At 32.8% G+C, this 20,818-nt stretch overlaps 1 protein-coding gene across 2 annotated transcripts in view; it reads right to left on the minus strand.

Annotated features, from left to right (window-relative positions):
• Window positions 1-20,818, minus strand: part of SEMA3A (semaphorin 3A) — a gene marked incomplete at its 3' end in the record, with an annotated part of 509,152 nt that overhangs the window by 30,063 nt on the left and 458,271 nt on the right. For both annotated transcript variants that reach the window (XM_079710965.1, XM_079710966.1), the window contains 6 exons: window positions 18,108-18,250; window positions 16,230-16,344; window positions 16,071-16,140; window positions 13,308-13,452; window positions 9,346-9,565; window positions 5,724-5,815 (listed from right to left, as the gene is read on the minus strand). In XM_079710965.1, coding sequence (XP_079567091.1) covers window positions 5,724-5,815; window positions 9,346-9,565; window positions 13,308-13,452; window positions 16,071-16,140; window positions 16,230-16,344; window positions 18,108-18,250 — 785 coding nt within the window. The remainder of the gene's footprint in view (window positions 1-5,723; window positions 5,816-9,345; window positions 9,566-13,307; window positions 13,453-16,070; window positions 16,141-16,229; window positions 16,345-18,107; window positions 18,251-20,818) is intronic.

Below are 20,818 nucleotides of genomic sequence, written 5' to 3' on the forward strand. Positions count from 1 at the left end.
GACTGCTTCCTCCTTTAGATTTCATTATGTCTTGAAACTCTTTATTGACTATTCTTAGCCTTTTTCAGTCTTTTCTATCTCCAGCCATTCCTCATATATTTGCCTTGCCTTGCTGACTCCTTTCCACTCTTCTTTGGATGCCACATTATGTTCCTGGTGGGCTTATCCACTCTTGTGGCTTTAATTACCCCGAGTACTGCAGAATTGCAAATTTCCACTTTGAACCCTGACATCTAAGCTGAGCACAGAATTTTGTTAACAAATTTAAGACAACGTGCCTGAGACACAAATGAGACAAATGATTTAGAATGTAAATTAATTTGATGGGATAAGTTAGAGATTTCCCATAATTTCCCATTTTCAGAGTTTAATGATATTAAAAATAATTTTCTATAGGAACTGTCAATCATAAAGACAACTATGATGAAAGAAATATCTACCAATTTTCTCTATACAGAAATAAGATCTTTGGAATTTAGTAGCATCAAATCACAAAAACCAAGGGGCCAATTCATCATAGACTTTTAGTTTCAAAAGATAAAACTGACTATTGTATTTAGGTTTACATAATATTGGAAAAAGTGAACCCGCAGAATTTAAAAGAGTTAGGAAAATATTCCATAGCAGCTTCTTCCATTCCAAGAGTTTCACAGGATAAATGGTTATGTGGTTATGTAAGCAGCTAACTTCATAGGGACTTTCATGAAATAAAATTTATAGCCAAGGTACAAGGAAAGTACTTCTTAGAGAATCAACAGCTAGCATAATTAAAATGAAAGTTAACTATGTCTCAGTTCTTTTAAAAACTTCAGTGAAACTATATAAAAGTGAAGCTGGTGAATTTTCAGACATTTCACATTCACTGACAATACAAAAAATTAAATGTCTGTAAGGTAGATGGAAATGATCACTTCGTACATAAATTGTAAAACAAAACAAACCCTAATACACAAGAAACTCCACTGTGCCATATTATAATTTTAATGTTCTTCAATTAAGATCCTAGAATCTCTTAATTAAAAGAAACTTACTTATTTTTCAGACCAGGAAATTAGTAACAGTTTGGAATAGGATGTGCTATATGCTGCCTGCGGTTGAATTTTAATAGACAATATATTAAGATGACATCCATTTAAATATGCTATATTTTTTTCTGAGCCCTAGTTGGTGATGAATATAACTTTCATTTAAAACAGATGTAGCTTCATAAGCATTTTCATGAAACTGGTTTCAAGTGCAAATTTAACTGGAGTTCAAGTAAAAATGAAATTAAAAACTTAGCATCTTTTCAAGATTTTCTATGACTCTAATTTGCTATATATTTTTTTCAGATATTTTAATCTAGTCCTTATTAAACTTGCACACTTGCAGAGCTTTTCAACCTGCTGATCCCAGGAGAATCTGACAGAGCTCCCTGGATGCTACGCATGCTGATGCTCCTTTAGAATGAGTTAATAGACTAGATTTTGGAAAGCATCAATTATGATTTACATTTGAATGAAAATTAAACTCTTTCATTTATTTGCTCAGCTGTTCATGGAATATTGCATAAATTGGGTTTAAAATGCATGCGTTATCAATGTAACTGCCTTGCAATCCTTTGCAGTCAATAGGACTATAAATAAAACCCACTGTACTAAATGCATTGCAACTTAACACCCCACTGTCTCAAAAATAAAACCCTCTTTGGACTGGAAAAAGAAATCTCAAAGTGAGTAAAGTAAAAATCAGCATACGTCTGGTTTTCATACCTTTTGAATATTTTTTTAACAAGGTATAGGTGTAGAATTTTCAAGCATTTATTTAAAATGAGATTTTCATTTGTGTAACTAGTTAACAATAGCTACAATTTACCAGTAATCTTCATTAAAAAAAAAACAAAAAAATTATGAAATGAAGAAGTGGAGGCTCAAGTGACTTTAACCAACTTGTTTGGAATCACATAGTAAATGAGATTCAAACACAAATTTATGGTTACAAGTAATATTTGGAATCAGGTTTGTGTCTTAGTACTTTGATACCATTTTGAATATATAATGGCTATTTAAAGTCATTTCTAGAGTTCTATACCAAGGCCAATTTTAACTCACATCTTCTTACCTACAAAAATTTTACTCTAAAATGGAAATTTTATTACTGAGTATTTTTCTTTCTATACTGATCGGGATTTGATTTCACCCAGAAAAAAAAGTATTTTAGATGTAACTGGAACCACTGGAATGTTCTGTGATTAGCCAGGGTGTTTTCCTAAAACCAACCTCAAGATGGCAATGCACATAGTACTGGCTTTAATTCCGGATTTTATATGAGGTTTGGTTATTCAGTCTAGCAAAGACACATAATGAACATGGTCTCCTGGAGATGATATTATGGTAAAATTAACTGGTTGGTTGACATTAAATGTCTTTCTTTTTAAAATCCAAGAGTATCAGATACCACCAGGACCCTAAATCTGTTCCTTGTCTATTTACCTTGTCAAAGTACCACAGTGCTCAAGTTAACCCTTTTAAATTTTATGTTAAATGGAATGACTTGCAAGGCTCAAATAAAAATACAGAAACTGTAACATTTCTCTGCTTGTTTCAGTGTATATAGAAATTGCTTTAATGTGTTTTTTGTCCTCCTTCTGCAAAATTAAACAAAGTTTGACAGTGAAATATTCCAATTGCTAGACCACAATATATGTATGAACTTTGCCTGATAAAATAGAATGTTGAAAGAAAATATTTCTCTAAACTCTGCCCAAATACGTTTTGTCTACTTGGGTGCCAAAGAAATAACAATGACAACAATGCATAGCACAGAATATGGGAGGAAAATGGAACATTTATCTCTGGAAGATGTGTCTCACGTTGCAAACAATCATTTAACAAAATTATAAACTCATAAACAATCATTTCCATGAAAGCACAATATTACGTGTTTATACCTAATTGTTAAAAACTGAATAAAGAACCTCTCTCATGATATATTAAAAAACCACAAAAAAAGTCATTCAATAGTTATCATAGGTATAATTCGGCTGTATATTTCTCTGGAAACTGCAAAACACTAACAAAATCTAACAGACATTAAATATTTGTGTTGGCAAGACGGTTGGCTTCCAACCTCTCAAGATTTTGTTAAAAGTCGTTTAATAGATCAGCTTAAAGTAATATTTTTAAACTAAAATTTGATTTACTATTAAGAAACATAGATAAGATGTGAAACGTAAACTTAAAATCCCAGAGTTGTAGGGAATGAAAATTAGGTAGAACACAGTATTACTGCAAAATTATACATATTCTGATTCATAGAATCCTGGAAAATAATAATAGATAAAAAAGAACCTTATTTTTTAAAATGGCATGACATAATGATATACAATTCTACAAGATAAAACTTAATTGTACTAAAAGATAATAAATTAAGTACTTGAAACTATGAAGGATAACATGGAAGAGTCTCTAAGCTCCACAAGGTCAGGGACCATGTTTATAGTGTTCATCTCTGAATCACCAGAACTTAGCATTGTGCCAGGACCATGGTAGACATGTTTGTTTACAGTTGGATTAGTAAATGGAGCTTGTTATAATCATATACTATAACTGAAGGGGAATATGCAAAGGAACCATGACAAATTCAAAAGTAAAAGATTCTGGAAATAGTTAAGAAATTCTTAAGTTAACAATATTTTAGTACTCCTGTAACTTCATTTGCTACAGTGGTGGTAATATAGATTTCCAAAAATACAGAATTGGTAAAATTTTTTTTCTACTAGAATAATATGGGATATAATCAGCAGGATAACTTTTTGCTGTCATCGGTTTATCTTCCTCATACTCTGGCACCTCACTTTAAGCGGGGTCTCCCTAAGAAGACCTTAAACTCTTTAATTTCTCATTTTTCACTTTTGCATAAATACTGATTCCTTTATTCATTTAATAAATGTAGGTTGAAAACACACTTTAGGCTCTGGAGACACAACAGTGGACACAAGACAGCAATATATGTATCTGCCCCTCAGTGCCCATAATTTGTTTGCTAAATCTAGATGGGCTCTGTATTACTGACAGTCTATTTGCATAATTGTATTTTTGAATTTGTAGGATAAAGTATCAATGTGTAAATAATGAAATGGGACTTGGTGAAAGATAGGGATTAGTCATCATTCTATACCAGACAAGTAAGGTCCAAGTGCCTGATTTTAAAAATCATACTAGAATTATGATGATTGTGTTATTTTAAGACTTAAACCAAGGATTAGTAGAGAAGGCTACTGAGAATGTGGCTTATATTCAGTATAGACAAACTAAAACAAGTAAAATTATATTGACAATAAGATTCTGAGCACAGGAGCTGGCACTGTCCTGGATGTTCTAAATATAGTGTCTCTAATTCTTCTAGCTTTCTTGTGAGGTAGGTATTATTTTTCCTGCTAGGGAAGCCCAGAGGGACTATATGGGTTCCAAACAGAACTGCCATGTAGCTATGACTGAAGAACCTAAGCCCTTCCCATTAGAACATTGTTTAGTTATTACAAGATGTCTGTGTCATGATGTACCAGTTATCTGTTTCAAAGCTAATCATAATTTTACTTGAATCAATATATATATTAAAAGCTTGCCATATTTTACTTTATTTTCTCTTCCAAGTATTACTGAATAGTGAGCAAGAGCTCTATTGTGTTAAACTGGTCTAGAAGTATGGGGCTAAAAGAAGTCTTGGGAAGACTTTCCTTACCATCAAAATATTTAATCAACTGAAAACTTTAATCCATCCACTTCATGTTATAGATAAAGTGTCTGAGATTTCTGGAGACTAAATGAGATAATTTTAAATTGTGAGACTAGATCCAATATTTTCTCATTTTCTGTCCATGAAATTCTTCTAATTCCAGTTTATTTTGCAGTTATAAATGTCTCAGATTTTTGCCTCCTTTTTTATCAAAAACTGAAATAACACCTTTGATAGGCATCTATTTCTCTGTTGTATTTCATAAATGATTTATATCAAGGTGTGCTTCAATTCAAACTCTTCCTCCTAGCTGACTTTCTAAAAGGAACAACAGAACACTGTGGTGTATGCTACATTACTTCAGTTTTCCTCCCTCACTTCAATCCATATACTGCTGCCTCTACCCCCAATCCTATATAAACCTACTTGGGCCATCAATGATTCAGGACAAAAGGACAACTAACTATCTGTACTCTTCTTAATTGTGTAGACTAGGAATTCATAACAGATTTTCCACAAGTGATATAAAAACCTCAGAAACTTTTTTTTGCTAACAAATGATTTCTTTAGGAAAATATGATAAAACAATTTACAAATAAGCTAAAAAATTATTGAAATGTCTTCATTCCGTTATCATTCTGAATGTATTTCCTTTAATACATTCATGGAAGTTACCTATCATCCCAGTTATACCATTAAGTGTGAAAGAGGGGATTTGGAGGGTAGGAGGCACACAGATAACTTATATAAATAATATAAAATGTAAATCATATAATTTATCACTGAGAAAACAAAATATGAGCCAAGGATATATTTCTTTACATTTTTTGATTTAACTAGCATTGAAAGTTTCAAGGTTTATTTTGACTAGTGTCTGGCTTTCTAATTGACAAGCTAATTAGAAGGGTATGCTAGACTGCTTGTCCATACCAAGTTCACTGTGCAGTTGTCCTGGGGGAAAGACATACAAGGGAACTTGTTGACACTTGAAATTAAGCAGCACTCACCCGAAAAACTGTCATTTCTTCCAGCAGAACTTCTTCTAAATCATGCCAAGTCTCCTTAGGAATTGAAACTACTTTAAGAACGGTTCCAACATCTTTGAAAGAAAGTGGAGAAGACCACAACTTAAATAGATCTGAACAGAGTTTAGTGTTAATGAATGAAATCAGTATTTGACCAGAAAGAACATTTTGACGTCAGCATTTTAGAATTTATTTTATTGTTACAGCATTAGTAATATATACAAATGCATTTCATGAAACTAGATAAAGTATAAACATAGCTATGGAATAAAAACAGTTGAACTTTTAGAAATATCTGAAGCTTTGGAGATGATTTTATCCTAAACCTGGGTAAATAAAAAATATATAATAATCACTAGATTGGATTATTTGTATTTTTAATCTCAACTATCAGGTGTCTCAAAAACAAAACTAAACTAAACTAAAAATAATACCAGTTTGACAGTGTTGAGGTTTCTCAAAAAACTAAAAATAGAACTAGCATTTGACCCAGGAATTTCACTCCAGGGTATATAGCCAAAAACAAACAAACAAACAAACAAAACCCCCAAAACACTAATTCAAAAAGATACATGTACTCCAATGTTCCTAGCAGCACTATTTACAACTGCTATCAACAGATGAATGGATAAAGAAGATGTGGTATATGTATATACAATAGACTACTACTCAGCCATAAAAGAGAAAGAAATGTTGCCATTTATAGCAACTTGGGTGGACTTGGAGGGCATTATACTAAGTAAAATAAGTCAGACAGAAATACAAACACTGTACGATATCTGTTATATATGGAATCTAAAAAGTGAACAAATTAGTGACTATAACAAAAAAAGAAGCTGACTCACAGATACAGAGAACAAAATGAGTGGTTACCAGTGGGGAGGCAGAAGGGGGAGGGGCAATATAGGGATAGGGGGAAAAAAGGGTTATTATGGGGTTATATGAAATCATCTGTGTGAAACTTTTGAAAATTGTAAAGCACTATAGAATTAATTTAAAGAATCTTTCATTCTATAACAAAATAAACTAAAAAAAGAAAAAATTACCATCTTGACATTACAGGTTTTTCCCATTTTTGTTATGCAACCAGGAACTACTATGAATACTTCATATATAAGCAAAATGGAAGGAATGTTGTCAAGCAACAAAAGTAGTAGAGCCTCAGAGCCTGGCTGCTCATCTTCTTCCCACGAGGAAAACTTTGGTAGTTAGAGGCCCCTAACAACAGCTCAGTGACCATTACCTGATAAATCACAATAATCTGATTTCTCGAAGTAAACACCTTGGATTACTTATTACAGTGGTTTTTCAACAACTGGCTAATCAATTTTGGTTAGCAAAGTGGTTTAATTATCATGCTGTTCAATCAACTTCAGAGTACTAAAAAATTTTTAAATTCAGAACCAAGGAAAACTGTTAAAATTAATGCATTTTATAGAGAGTTAAAGCATATTCATTGTTAAAAGAGACAAATTGTTTTAATGATAAGAGCTGGCACTTTTACTCTAAGTTGGGTTAAGAAGCTACTATTTTCCAGTATTTACAGATGGGTTCCTATTCTTGATAGAATAAAGAACAGGGATTTATTAAATTCAAAAATTTGACTCTTCAACATACCATTTCTGATCAGTTGATCAATTATTTTTAGCTTCAGCTGGCTCATTTTAATCAAATTAAACAGTCTAATTATTCAAGAAGAAAATCTTACCAGTAAAGTTACACCAGAAAAATAATTCAATGTATTCATATCACAGATAACCATTTTCAGGGGATCAATATGATGTGCTATATGAGACCAAGAAAGGTTGCTAGTGTATCCCTTGTAAAGTCAAAAAAAAAATCCCTCTTTTAAGCAGATCCTTCTGTTTACAGGACCTTAGACTACTCATAACACCAAAGATTAAAGGTAAATTAGGTTAATATACTCAGTGCCTCTGATCAGTCTCCAATACCCCAAAATAACTTTATCTGTGTTCCAGATCAAGTTTTACTGAGTAGTATTTCAAACAATTTCACACAAATTGAATCAGATTACTCAACTAGGATCAATGTGTAACTTACTTAAAAGATAAAATTACTGTAATCAATTTACTTTGTTGACAGATGACCCTGTTCTGTGCTGACCGATAGCCATCCACATCATCAGACATTCCAACGTGCTCATGAAATTGGTTCCTTTAAAGACGGCTTGCGTCCAAGGAGAACTGAAAATTCATGATTAGGTTTCTTTGGTCAAATAGCCGGAAGCAAGCTTTTGTTGCATTGACAATGAGTGGGGGACTTCTCAACATGTTTAGGCCAGAGGTGAAGAAGAAGGTAATTGTGACATTACTGAACAAGTTTAATTACTCTGGAGATCTAATTATAATTTGACATTAGTGATAAACTAATATTTATTGAAGAGAAATCCTATCATCTTATAATTTCTCAAGATATTTATAACCAGAAGTTGATACTTGCAATTCATTGACTTTTATTGAACTCCAGGTCTCCCTGGGATTCTGTTATTTGATAGAGAAACTTTCTCACTCATAAAAGCAGACTGTAATGTACTGCTCAGAACCAGACACTTACACTTGATAACGTAAGTATTTCACAATTTTGTTATAAAACTTTAAGTCTTTAAAGCACTTACTGCGCAGTTGCCATTCCCCTGTACTTAATGCAATTTCTTTCTCTGTTCTCACCAAGGGAAAATAAATGTTATTATACAGGTTCCAGTGGAGCACTCACTCTGTTTCCCATTGATTTATTTCAGTTAACAACGTTAATGGAGACTAGGAATTTATTACCTTGGAATCTGACCCTAAGTAGCAAGTTTCAGATTTGTAACTGGTGCTTTTAAAATAGTATTATTAAAGAGAGTAGGGGAAAAATAAAATAATACGTCATAATAGCAATGGAATTCATCCTGAAAATATACCTATAAAATGTTTGTTTCTAATCATGGAATTGGTAAAAATACGTCATTAAATGTCTATAGAAATGTTTAAAATGTATCTGACGATTCATGGAATTGGTAAAAATACATCATTAAATGTCTATAGAAATGTCTAAAATGTATCTGACGATTCCTTAGGTCCACTTTGTTGGTTTTCTGATGAAGTTTTGTTTTGCTTTGTTTTGTTTCTCATTGTATGGTAAAAACACTTAAACAAATTTTGTTGCCAAAATTTATTTTCTGGAAGATTTGCACTCTATGATAATTTTAAAGTTCAGATAATTTTGCATCAATATATTCTAGAACTTTTATTGAATGTCTTGGGATTTGAGCAATACATTTTTGTCCTGAAAAGCCACTGTTCAGAAAAGAGTTATGATTCAATTACAGACATTGATTGTTCACCTAATCAATAGCTTTATCTGATTACATTTATCAACTTTTGATTGAAAAGGAAATTTAATTTAAATTAATAAATATATGTCAACTTGCCTAAAAAACTAACACATTGGAATGGGAGAATGTTCAGGTTTTTTAGTCATTTGTTAGAGGTTAACTATACCTTGAGAGTGACTATAAAGTCTTCCTTCAGTTCTTAGTATACTTAATTAGTTAGACGCAATATTCTGGAAGAACATTTAGAGCTGAAGTTAAAAGATTTACCTGTTCCAATAAACATGACATCATACTGGCCATCTTCTGCATCCACTCGATCTACTACAATTTGTGTAAACTGGTAATTTACATCTGTTTTGATCATTATCGGCCGGTTATTAATAGGAAACACTGGATTGTACATGGCTGGATGACTTCTGGCAAATGTTATAACATCATCAGGAAGGTCTTTTGTAGACTCAAATCCACCAAATGTTTTACTGGGACACTATTAAGATAAAGAAAATATTATCTTTTGATTAAAATATAATGAATAGGATTTTAATTTATATAACATATGGCCTCAATGAACTAGGAATCTAAATCTGTAATTTTTAAGTAACTGTTAAACTAAAAAACAAAATAATTTTACTTAAATTAGTAGATGTAATATATAATATACATTTTCTAAACATATTTTAAGTCTCGATGGGATGTCATCATTTCTTACCAAAAAATGCAAATGCATCTAATGAATTCAGTGTACAGGAGAAGTCTGATGACTCTATTAGTGACAACACCATATACTTTATGTTTAAATGAAGTATTTGAAATAATGAGTGGAATATGTTATAACTAAATGCTATTAATCATTAGATTAGAGAAAATCAAAATTTTTCTTGAATGCATTTCATTTTTCCCTATGGTATTATGCTAAAATATAAATGCTCTCTTCAAACTAAAAGACAATATAAACTATTCTTTATTGCTTTATTTTTAACATAACCCTGAAAAAGTACCACAAAAAGGACCAAAAGTATTATTTCTTTAATAATTACAGTAATTCTAGGGATAAGGAGATGTGTTATTCAAGGTGTTTAACAACTTGCATGGCACAGAAACTGGCCAATCAGAATGGACCAAGCAGAACAGATGATGGCCATAGGGAGAGCCAGACAGGATGCTGTGCTGTACACTGTCATAGTATCACCTCTGGATTTAAATGCTCCACGTAAGGCAATAAAACAAAAACAAGAAAATTCAGATTTTACTGTCTCTTTTCACTGCATTTAATTATGTGGTGGAAGCATTCAGAGTACAGTATCTCCAGTCTCTTCCTTTTTGTCTTACACTTAACTAATTTCTGCCATTTAATGTAAGAGTTTGAGAGCTGAAATGCAGTTGAGTGGTTCTTGATCTAACAAGAGGCTTAGAAGGAGAAATCAATTGTCTGCCATTACCTTAACACAGATCATTAATAATTCATGAGAAATGAAATAAAGCTATTTTGAAACGGGAAGAGTATCTCTTTATGAATATATATGTATGTAGTATACAGATACACACACAATAATACACTAATACAACAGTTAAGGGATTTAGGGAATTACTTTTTATTTAAGTAAATTAAAAAATTATTTAATGTTATAGACATATCAAATAGCTGTATAAACTCCTAGAAGAAATGATAAAACATATTTTATAACATTAATTTTTTTGCTTTTCTACCACCATTTAAAAACTACTTGCAAAAATTTAGAAATGATTGAAAATAAAGAGATTTATTTTAGATTTTTATCTTACAATTTGTCACTTTCTTGCCTTACTTTTATTTTTGTATTTAGTATTACTTAAGCTGTAGGTTTTTCTTTAAAAATAAAGAAAATGCCCTTCTATTGACACACTGCTTGAAGGCCTCTTAATATGTTTTTCTCCAGTAGTGTTGATGGAACTACATATTCTCAGCTGCCCCCTTTTGGGATTAATGGATTGATCTAAGTGAATTTTATTCACAGGAGCAAGGTGTTGCCTCCTCTTGGCAGCCCCTCCCTAATTCCTAGCTTAGGCAGTGCTTTCTGTCTTCTGCCTCCAGCACTTGGTTCACACTGCTGACTTAATGGACCATGTCATAACAACTCTCTATGAACAATGGGTGAGAATTCAGGCTCTCGAATCAAACTGCCTGGAATGAATCTTGGCTCCTCTCTTTGCCTCAGAGTCTTCATCTGTGAAATGGGAACAATTATTGGGCTAATGTATATACTATTTTATATATACACATACACACACACACACACACACACACATACATATACATATGTATGTATGCATAAATCTGTTAAAACAGGCTTCTTATAATCAATGGATAGTCTATCTTGTTCATTTTTTCTTCTGAAAGCCTATTTAGATTTTTTACCTACAAGCTCCATCAGCTAGAAGTAATCTTTATGAAATGCTCATAAATAAGTTTAGCAAAAAATTTTACAGAAAATAAAGATTAAAAACATCCTATGCCTAATAAACTCAACTAAAAACATCATTTTCTTGAATTTAACAATAAAACTGACATGAAATTAAAATAATGGTTAAACGGAAAGAACAAGTTTTTTCATCATATGAAATTATTTCCTTAAAGATTCTTAGGGTTATCACCTTCTAGAGAAATGGAAATAAAAATGAAAATAAACAAATGGGACCTAATGAAACTTAAAAGCTTTTGCACAGCAAAGGAAACCATAAACAACACAAAAAGACAACCCTCAGAATGGGAGAAAATATTTGCAAATGAAGCAACCGACAAAGGATTAATCTCCAAAATTTACAAGCAGCTCATGCAGCTCAATATCAAAAAAAACAAACAACCCAATCCAAAAATGGGCAGAAGATCTAAACAGACATTTCTCCAAAGAAGATATACAGATTGCCAACAAACACATGAAAGGATGCTCAACATCACTAATCATTAGAGAAATACAAATGAAAACTACAATGAGGTATCACCTCACACCAGTCAGAATGGCCATCATCAAAAAATCTACAAACAATAAATGCTGGAGAGTGTGTGGAGAAAAGAGAACCCTCTTGCACTGTTGGTGGGAATGTAAATAGATACAGCCACTATGGAGAACAGTATGGAGGTTCCTTAAAAAACTAAAAATAGAACTACCATAGGGCCCAGCAATCCCAATACTGGGCATATACCCTGAGAAGACCATATTTCAAAAAGAGTCATGTACCACAATGTTCATTGCAGCTCTATTTACAATAGCCAGGACATGGAAGCAACCTAAGTGTCCATCGACAGATGAATGGATAAAGAAGATGTGGCACATATATACAATGGAATATTACTCAGCCATAAAAAGAAAGGAAATTGAGTTATTTGTAGTGAGGTGGATGGACCTAGAGTCTGTCACACAGAATAAAGTAAGTCAGAAAAACAAATGCCGTATGCTAACACACCATTGTAAAGCAATTATACTCCAATCAAGATGTTAAAAAAAAAAATTCTTAGGGTTAGGAAATGTTGCACTGGATGGTTCCATCCACATATTCTAGAACATCTGATGTCATATTCATTCACTTTCTACCTTATCAGTCTATTCTTTTTTTCTCCCTACTTTAAATTGCAGACTTAAAGCTGATTTTATTTTGAGCTCTGTCCACCTTTTTATAAGCCTGAATGTGCACAACATTGCTGGAAGGAGAGAGGTCAGCGATAGTAGACAGCATCTATTAATACACCTAGGCCCTTTCCATGAGGTTTTTGTTTGTTTCTTCCTTGCATATCTTCTTTACCTATTTGAGAGATGTGTCTCATTTCCACAGGAAGATAATATTGATTTAAATTTGTTTCCTCCTATTTAATGTGCAATTCTTGAGACTTTGCCACAATCAGAGAGAGCAAGTCTATGTGTATCCTAATTGTTTCAACTCTCCATGAAAGCCATTTTTACTATATCTCTTTCAGAAAAGAAGATAAATAAGGCTACCTGCTCAGTTTCTATTTCTCATAAATTATTGGTATTAACTACTGGTAAGCATTGAACTTAAGCATTGATGGCTGTGAGGAACATGTCTTTAAATGTGGAATTTCATGGTTATCAGAGAAAAATCCTTGCCTTTCTTTCATTTATAGTCTTGGAATTTTTCTTTTACATTATCTAAATTTAATATGTATGTAGCTGCTTTTTTTTTAATCTTCAGCATAAATTTATTCATTTCCTATCTTAAACACCTAGGCCACTTACAGTTCCTGGTCGTGGGTAGGGGACTCTTCCTTGATAAGGCACCCACTGGTAGTTGGGACCATCCCTGTGAGCATATGGACCCAGGAACACCCTTCTCACATCACTCATGCTATACATGCACACGGCTGACCCCTTGAAGATGTTACTAAAAAAGACAGACAGAACAAAAACAGACTTTCATCTTTACACAATGACAGAGCTATTTATACTGAGTTTTTAGATTTCAGATAGCAATTATCAATACTTGAACATAAATTCTCAAATAGTGTTTGGGATCCTTTAAGTCACATGTTTATATATATTTTAATAATACACAAGAGAGCAAAATTATGATTGCTCAAAATTAGAAGGCATGGATGAAAACACCTTTAGTACTCATAGAACATATACATATTCATTTCATAAATAGACAATATACGATATAAATATATACATTCATATCATATGTAAACAGTGATAGGGAAAACATATATACAAAATCTAAAAGGTAATGATTAATTCTGATATCAGATAAAATAAAAATATAAACTTTGGTATTATGTTAAGACTTAAGCATCATTGCTGAAACCAGGAAATGTTTAAACAAGAAAGAATGTTTAAGAACACATTTTATAAACTGAAACTGGTGCAGAAGATGAATAGTCAGTGTTATAATTTTTAACTCCCAAACCAACAAAAGTATTTGATCAAGTAACAGAGCTCGATTTGTGTGAAGACATTTAAAATCATGTCTTTCCAACACAGAAAATCATTTTAAGTTAATAGCTATTACACCCTAGCAAAAGTGGAGTATTATGCAATTATCCCCATCATTTTGTTGGACAAAAAAAATCAGGTAATTGAAGCAAATTGGAAGTTTACCATGAGATGCCACAATTTCCCATTTTATTTTGCTTATATAAATACAGCTTGAGGGATTTATTTATACAAAGATATAAAACAGTTGTGCACATTTAAAATATAGAATGCATACCTTTTAATCAATCTCTACCCATAGAAAATTACATAAAAATTAGACCAAATGAAAAACATGTGTAATAAGAGTTTATTATTGAAAACTGCTGCATCTAGACAATGTCTGGTAGAGTGCAAGCTTCATGAGGGAAGGAAGCATGCCTGGCTTCTTTTCTGTAACATAAATTACATATCGCATGGTACTTGACACACAGTTAATTTCAGCAAATACTTATAGAATTTAACAACAATATTTTCATAATGGAATAAGTAGCAAATTAATACATATTTGATACATCATAGTAGTTTGTAATGTCTATGTGTCCCTTTTTCATTGTTATACACTTTGCTTATCTATTGATGGAACCCATCATCATCGAAAGATCTTTTTAGGATTTACAGCTGTTACGACTAACTCATATGACATCAATCTCGCTGAAGCAGACAAGTGAAATTATTTTACCCACTAAGCCAGTGATTCTCAAAGTGTGGTTCCTAGACCAAAAGTGTGGGCATCACCTGGGAATGTTAGAAATGCGTTCTTAGGCCCTACCTCTTCCTACTGAATCAGAGACTCTGAGGGCGGGGCCTAGCATCTGTATTTTAACAGGCTCTCTGGGCGATTCTGATGCAAGCGTAAGACTGAAAATGCTGTACTAAGCAATGAGGAAGCAGAAGAAGTGGATTAATATTTGTTTACTTTGAGCCTCCCACATTCTTTTTTTTTTTTTTTTCGGTACACAGGCCTCTCACTGTTGTGGCCTCTCCCGTTGTGGAGCACAGGCTCTGGACATGCAGGCTCAGCAGCCATGGCTCACGGGCCCAGCTGCTCCACGGCATGTGGGATCCTCCCGGACCGGGGCACGAACCCATGTCCCCTGCATTGGCAGGCGGACTCTCAACCACTGCGCCACCAGGGAAGCCCAAACCTCCCACATTCTTTAGCGATCATTCTGTTTTTATACCAAAGGGGAGAAATATTTAGGTATGGGAAATTGCATCTGGTTTTACTAATATAGTTTTCCTAATTTTTACATGTTATTTTAAAAATTAAGTAAAAATGTCCAATCAATTTGTAATGGCTTTAATATTTACAGAAAAAAATCAGTGTTTGGACATTGTAGTTAATCTTTCTTTATGCTATCACAGTCCCTTGTAGCACTTTTCCTGACTTTTGATTTTTAAATTATTTTTCTTTTAAACATTTATACATATCCAAATGCATATCCCTCTTTATATGCATTTAAATATATGTTTCTTTTAGCAATTTCAGGTAATGTAAACTTTATGCTGAATGTAATAGTCAGGAAATAATTACTGCTTGACTGACAGCAAGAGCTTTGAGGCAGATGGGGAATGACGAAAGGAGGACGGGGGCAGAGGGGGAAGAAGGAGGAGGAGAGAGAGAGAGTGAGAGAGGAAGAGGGTTAGGGACAAAGAAGAAGAGAAAGGAGAGGGGAGGGAAAAAGATTTTTCACCCTTAGTTTATATCACTACAAACTTTTAACAAAACTCAGAGCTCTATGTTTATAATATTTTACATTTCACTCAAATTTTTAAAGTCAAAGCTATACATAGGGCATGGCATACATTTTTCATCATTAAATTTATAGTAGTGAATTCTTTGCTAAAATTTATGTAAAAAACGATTTAGGTCATGACTTATTTCAGGCACCCAAGGATGCACAAGAGCTCAAAGGTTTAGCTGACGTTGTTCTTTCAAAAATATTTTCACGAATTATGGACACTTGGAAAGCATCTAAAGGACATGAATTTTCTATGATAATAAGAGAGCAAAGTGTTATTTACCTGGAAGTTGTAAACACTCCATATACAATTGGATTTTTAGGATCTTTAGAATTCATTAGGAATACATCCTCTGTTTTAAAACAAAATTGGAGAAAGTTGCATTTTTGAAGGTAATGGCGAAGTTTGAATATTCTCTATATGACATCATCAGCTACTTACGCAATTCATCAAAATGAGTGTCAATGCCATTTGGACCTGGCACTGAACAAATAAGACGAGATTTGAGGAATGTTGTCCATTTATTCACCAGACTTCTGTGGCCCCCGAAGTCATTCTGAAAGGAGAGAATAATGGTTTTAGAAATTGTGCATGCAAATGATAATTTCAAATATCTTATCTTCTCATATCTTGAGACAGATACAAAACACAATTCCTCATTTTTCAAATTGAGAAATGAATTTTAAATGACTAGATACAAGTAACTACGCTTTCTTATTATATTTTTGGTGAAATCTATTCACTCCAACCTTGTTCAAGGAATGAGTTACAGTAAATATGCCTTCGCATTAAAAAGTCACTGTACTTTTTCCATTCTGTTACCACTTGGCAATAAACGATATTACTCTTGTGTTTGTTTTGGTTTGCTTTTAGTCTCTCTTTCTTATGTAAGTTTTCCTTAAGATTTTACTCACCTAAGTAGGCTGGTTCACACAGGTAAGCACATTGGCACATAGTAGGCACTTAATGAGTATTTACTGAATGAAAGAATAACTGCATGCCTTATAACCCATACTGAAAATACACCACAAACAAAAGCATGCTAGCATCAAATATTTTTATAAGCTCAGTTGACGCAATGCTGACTTTACAAACAGCATGTTGAAAAAACATTTGCATAAATCTTAATAAAGAAAACTCATTCTAGAGCAAAAATTTTGAAAAAGTATCTTCTCACTGAAAATGAAACTTAACTGTAACCTGATGTAGCAATAAATTCTATTATGATGGTATGGATTCATCAGTAACTTACAGTCTTATAAAATAATATTTATGTGCATATGTTTGAAGGAAAATAACTTTTTCTTCAAAAATATAACACTGATTTATATTTTGTTTATACGATTTTATTTAGTATAAAGATTTTTTTAACTCTTGTAAGTACTGCTTTTAAATATGCCTTATATTTTGTGGAGAAAAGATTCTCATATATTGCATATATCATTTGCATGTTTCCAGAGCATTAAAACTTTTAATTTTCCAGTAATTTAATATACTACAGATAAATAATTAGATCATGATTGGGATAGGAAAGAGGATACCCCTGCCCCCAAGACAGGGAGTTTTAAAATTTCATGATTATTTTTTAAAAAGAAATAATTTCATTTTAAGACAGTAACTGGATTTGGCCTTGTGATTTTTCTTGAGATGAAAGGTGCTTTAACATATAGTAAGTTAGCTTCATTCATATTTCATATATACTGTACTATATAGAGAATAAGCATAGTATTGTTATCATATTTTCACACTGATACTAATTAATCCATAAGTATTTACTGACCAATTTTTTATTCTATATATCTAAAATTATAATACATATCACATCTGAATTTGTGCCACACAGTATATGGAAGTTGAGCTTCAAAATTATGTGTGTGTGCACATATGTGTATACAGGATGCTATAATCAATTCATAAGAACAAGCTTTAACACTTGTCTCTTTTATATTCATACTTGAGTTATTTCCAACAAAAAATATTCATTGAAAACTTATACATTGTAGGAACCTATGCTAGGTCTGAGAATACAAAAATTATATTTTCCCAGGTAATATGAAAAAAATTATTTCTCTAGAATTCCAAACTAATATTATTTAATGTAATTGTGAAATAACACCTCACAACCTGTACCTCTATGTTTGACTATGAAGTTATTCATAAGCAACTATAATGTGTTTTCAATCTTTTTTTGCTATTTAAATATTTATAGTGATCAGTCAAGCTTTTTAGCCATATTTTTCATTATATCTGTACAAACGTGGAAAAGGAAAAAACTGCGATTGGACAATGATACCCTCCTCATTTTTTTCTTTACCTCACCTTGCATATCTGACCTATTCTAGCGTGAGTGGCTTTTCCAGTGTGTTCTCCGTCTATCGCATTTTCACGGAAGAAAAAATACACTTTGTCATCTTCAGGGTTGTCACTTTCTGGGATGAGGTGGGCACTAATGAACCTTGGATCTGAGAGACAAATTATAGCATATATATTAATTCACAGTTGGGTAAATAAGACCATTCATTACAGTCCATTTTCAATTTTCTCTTAACCCCTTTGTGACATATTTCAAGACCTAATCTCTCTTTAGTTCACTCTTTTTCAGTAGATGTGAACTGCTCTTTATGTATTTTAAAGTATGTTACAAATCATCTTATGTCTCAAAAATGATTTTTTTTTCCGTAAAGTTAGGAGTACGTACAGAAATTCTCCATGTGACCATATAGTGCAGATGCATTATTGGATATTAAAACATTTTGCAAAGTGTAAGGGCTATCAAATATTACTTATTGTCATCACTACTGTTATTCTTTCTTTCAAGCATAAAATAATTTAAATCAAACTACCAATTGGTCTATTCCATTTTCCAGCAAAAACTAGGTGGGAGGGGAGAGATGAGATTCATATAAAGCGAAAGAGATTTTCTCAAGTTGTACCCCATCTCATTAAATGGCATTGTCATTTATGAAGTACTCAAGCCCCAAACAGTGGAGTTACCCTTGAGTTCTCTGAGTCTCCACATAACAGTGTGTACCTCTGATATGTCAGTTCAGCCGTATCTAAACCCTCCTATATCTTTTCAAATCACACACAATAAAATGCAAACTCCTTCCAGTGACCAGAAGTCATTTACCATCTGGTCCCTGCTACCGCACGTGACTTTTCTTCTTCCTACCCTTCCCTTCCCTAACTTACTCTTAGCCAGACATACCAAACCCCTTCCTGGTTCTCAAACAGGTCAAGCACTCTCAGTACTGCCTCAGATTTTTCCTCACTGTGTAACTCTCTGCCCTCATATATTCTAATGACAGGATTCTTATTTTTACTCAGGTCTTTGTTCAAAGTATTATGTTATTAAAGACATCTTTGTTGGCTACCCTAATTTAAAGTGCTGAAAGCCTAACTCCTACTCACATGCATTACTTTTCTTCCTAACATTATGAAACACCTGCTATGCTACGTCTCTCTGTTTCTTTGTCTCTCTTTAATCTTCATTTACTTATTGTCTGTCTCCCTCTCCATCCCAGTGAATATCAGTTCGATGAGAACAAGGACTCGGCATGTTTTGTTTGATGCTATGATCCTAGAGCTTAAAACACTGTGGGCATTCAATGAATATCTGTGCAAGAAGACAAGGAAAGAGAAAAGGAAAAAACAAGACTGCCTAGATTATGCAGAAGGTGTATTTGTGATGTCTAGAGTCCCACTTCAAAACATACTTCCGTAAGTACCTGGCTTCATATGGCTGTGGGCTCATATAATCTATTTAACAATATGCATTGCTTCACGGCTTTAACAATGTAACATACTAAGAAGCTGAGTTTGTTTCACTGAAAGCACTTAGGATGGTTGCAGGTATTTAATTTCTCACGATAACCTACTTTTACTCCCATGGTGTATTATGTTATCAAGTTAACAGTGAAATACACACACCTAGGTCAGCACCATACTTAAGATACCAGGAAAGGGATCAGAATATTGAAAACAGCTTTATCCATCTTATTTAGTCCTAACCTTTTCACCTGTGAATAATCATGTTGTCATGTGTACTACACTTGTAACTTTCCTTTAGCATATGCTCTGGGACCATGTACTTAGTATATTTCACAGGGCTACACTCCACTATCTTTTTCAGGCAAATTATACAGACCCTGTAAGTAATGGGAAACATATGAAAAATTACCTATTCATATTTAAAGTTCAGTATGCCAGTGGAATAAGGGAAGGAGAATAAAACCTCAAAATTTGGAATCAGGACTAGAATTTTTAATAATACATTACTTCAACTTTAAAAAATGTTGCAAAGGTGGTTTTTCTTCATAAATTTCTACTTAATCATATTCATAAACATATTTGTATACATGTTTTTGTCTCCTGAAGAATGGTGAGTGGATTAATGTGACAATAGTACGAATTATGTTACAAACCCAATAATTACCACCCCACTGATGAAGTCAGATTTCTAGGTTCAGAAATTCAGCATGTGCATGTATGTGTGCGTGCATGTGCATGCAGATACATAGCACAGACCTACACGTGACAGAACTCAGTTCAATCACTTACAACTTTTGTGGCATTTCAGCAAGACTCTTCTTACCTCTCAGATCTCAGTTGCCTAATTTTCAAATTGGGTTTATTTCATGTTAAGTTCAATTCACCTTGTGTCATAAACAGTTCACATACAAACAAGTATTTTAAACTTAAATAGTACATGTGAAACAACTCTGTAAAATATTAACAAATATACTATGTTGTTATGATGATGATACTAAAAGGAAGCCTCAATCACATGTTAAGTTCTCATTATAAAATCTCATTATAATCCAGCTGCAGAATTAAAGTGAAAAATCATACTTTCTTCTGCTTTAATGCTGAAAAAATGGAGAAGTCGCTTTAATACTACCTCCCATATTAAGGAAGTTGTTCATATAAACACTTGAATAACTTAAAGGATTTCAAGTAATTAAATCCAACTACCTTTTATTTGATCACAAATACATGCAAGGCACTATGTAGAAAACAAAATGAATAAT

The sequence above is a fragment of the Hyperoodon ampullatus genome, assembly GCF_949752795.1.
Source record: "Hyperoodon ampullatus genome assembly, chromosome: 9".
In the NCBI taxonomy this organism is placed as follows: domain Eukaryota; kingdom Metazoa; phylum Chordata; class Mammalia; order Artiodactyla; family Ziphiidae; genus Hyperoodon; species Hyperoodon ampullatus.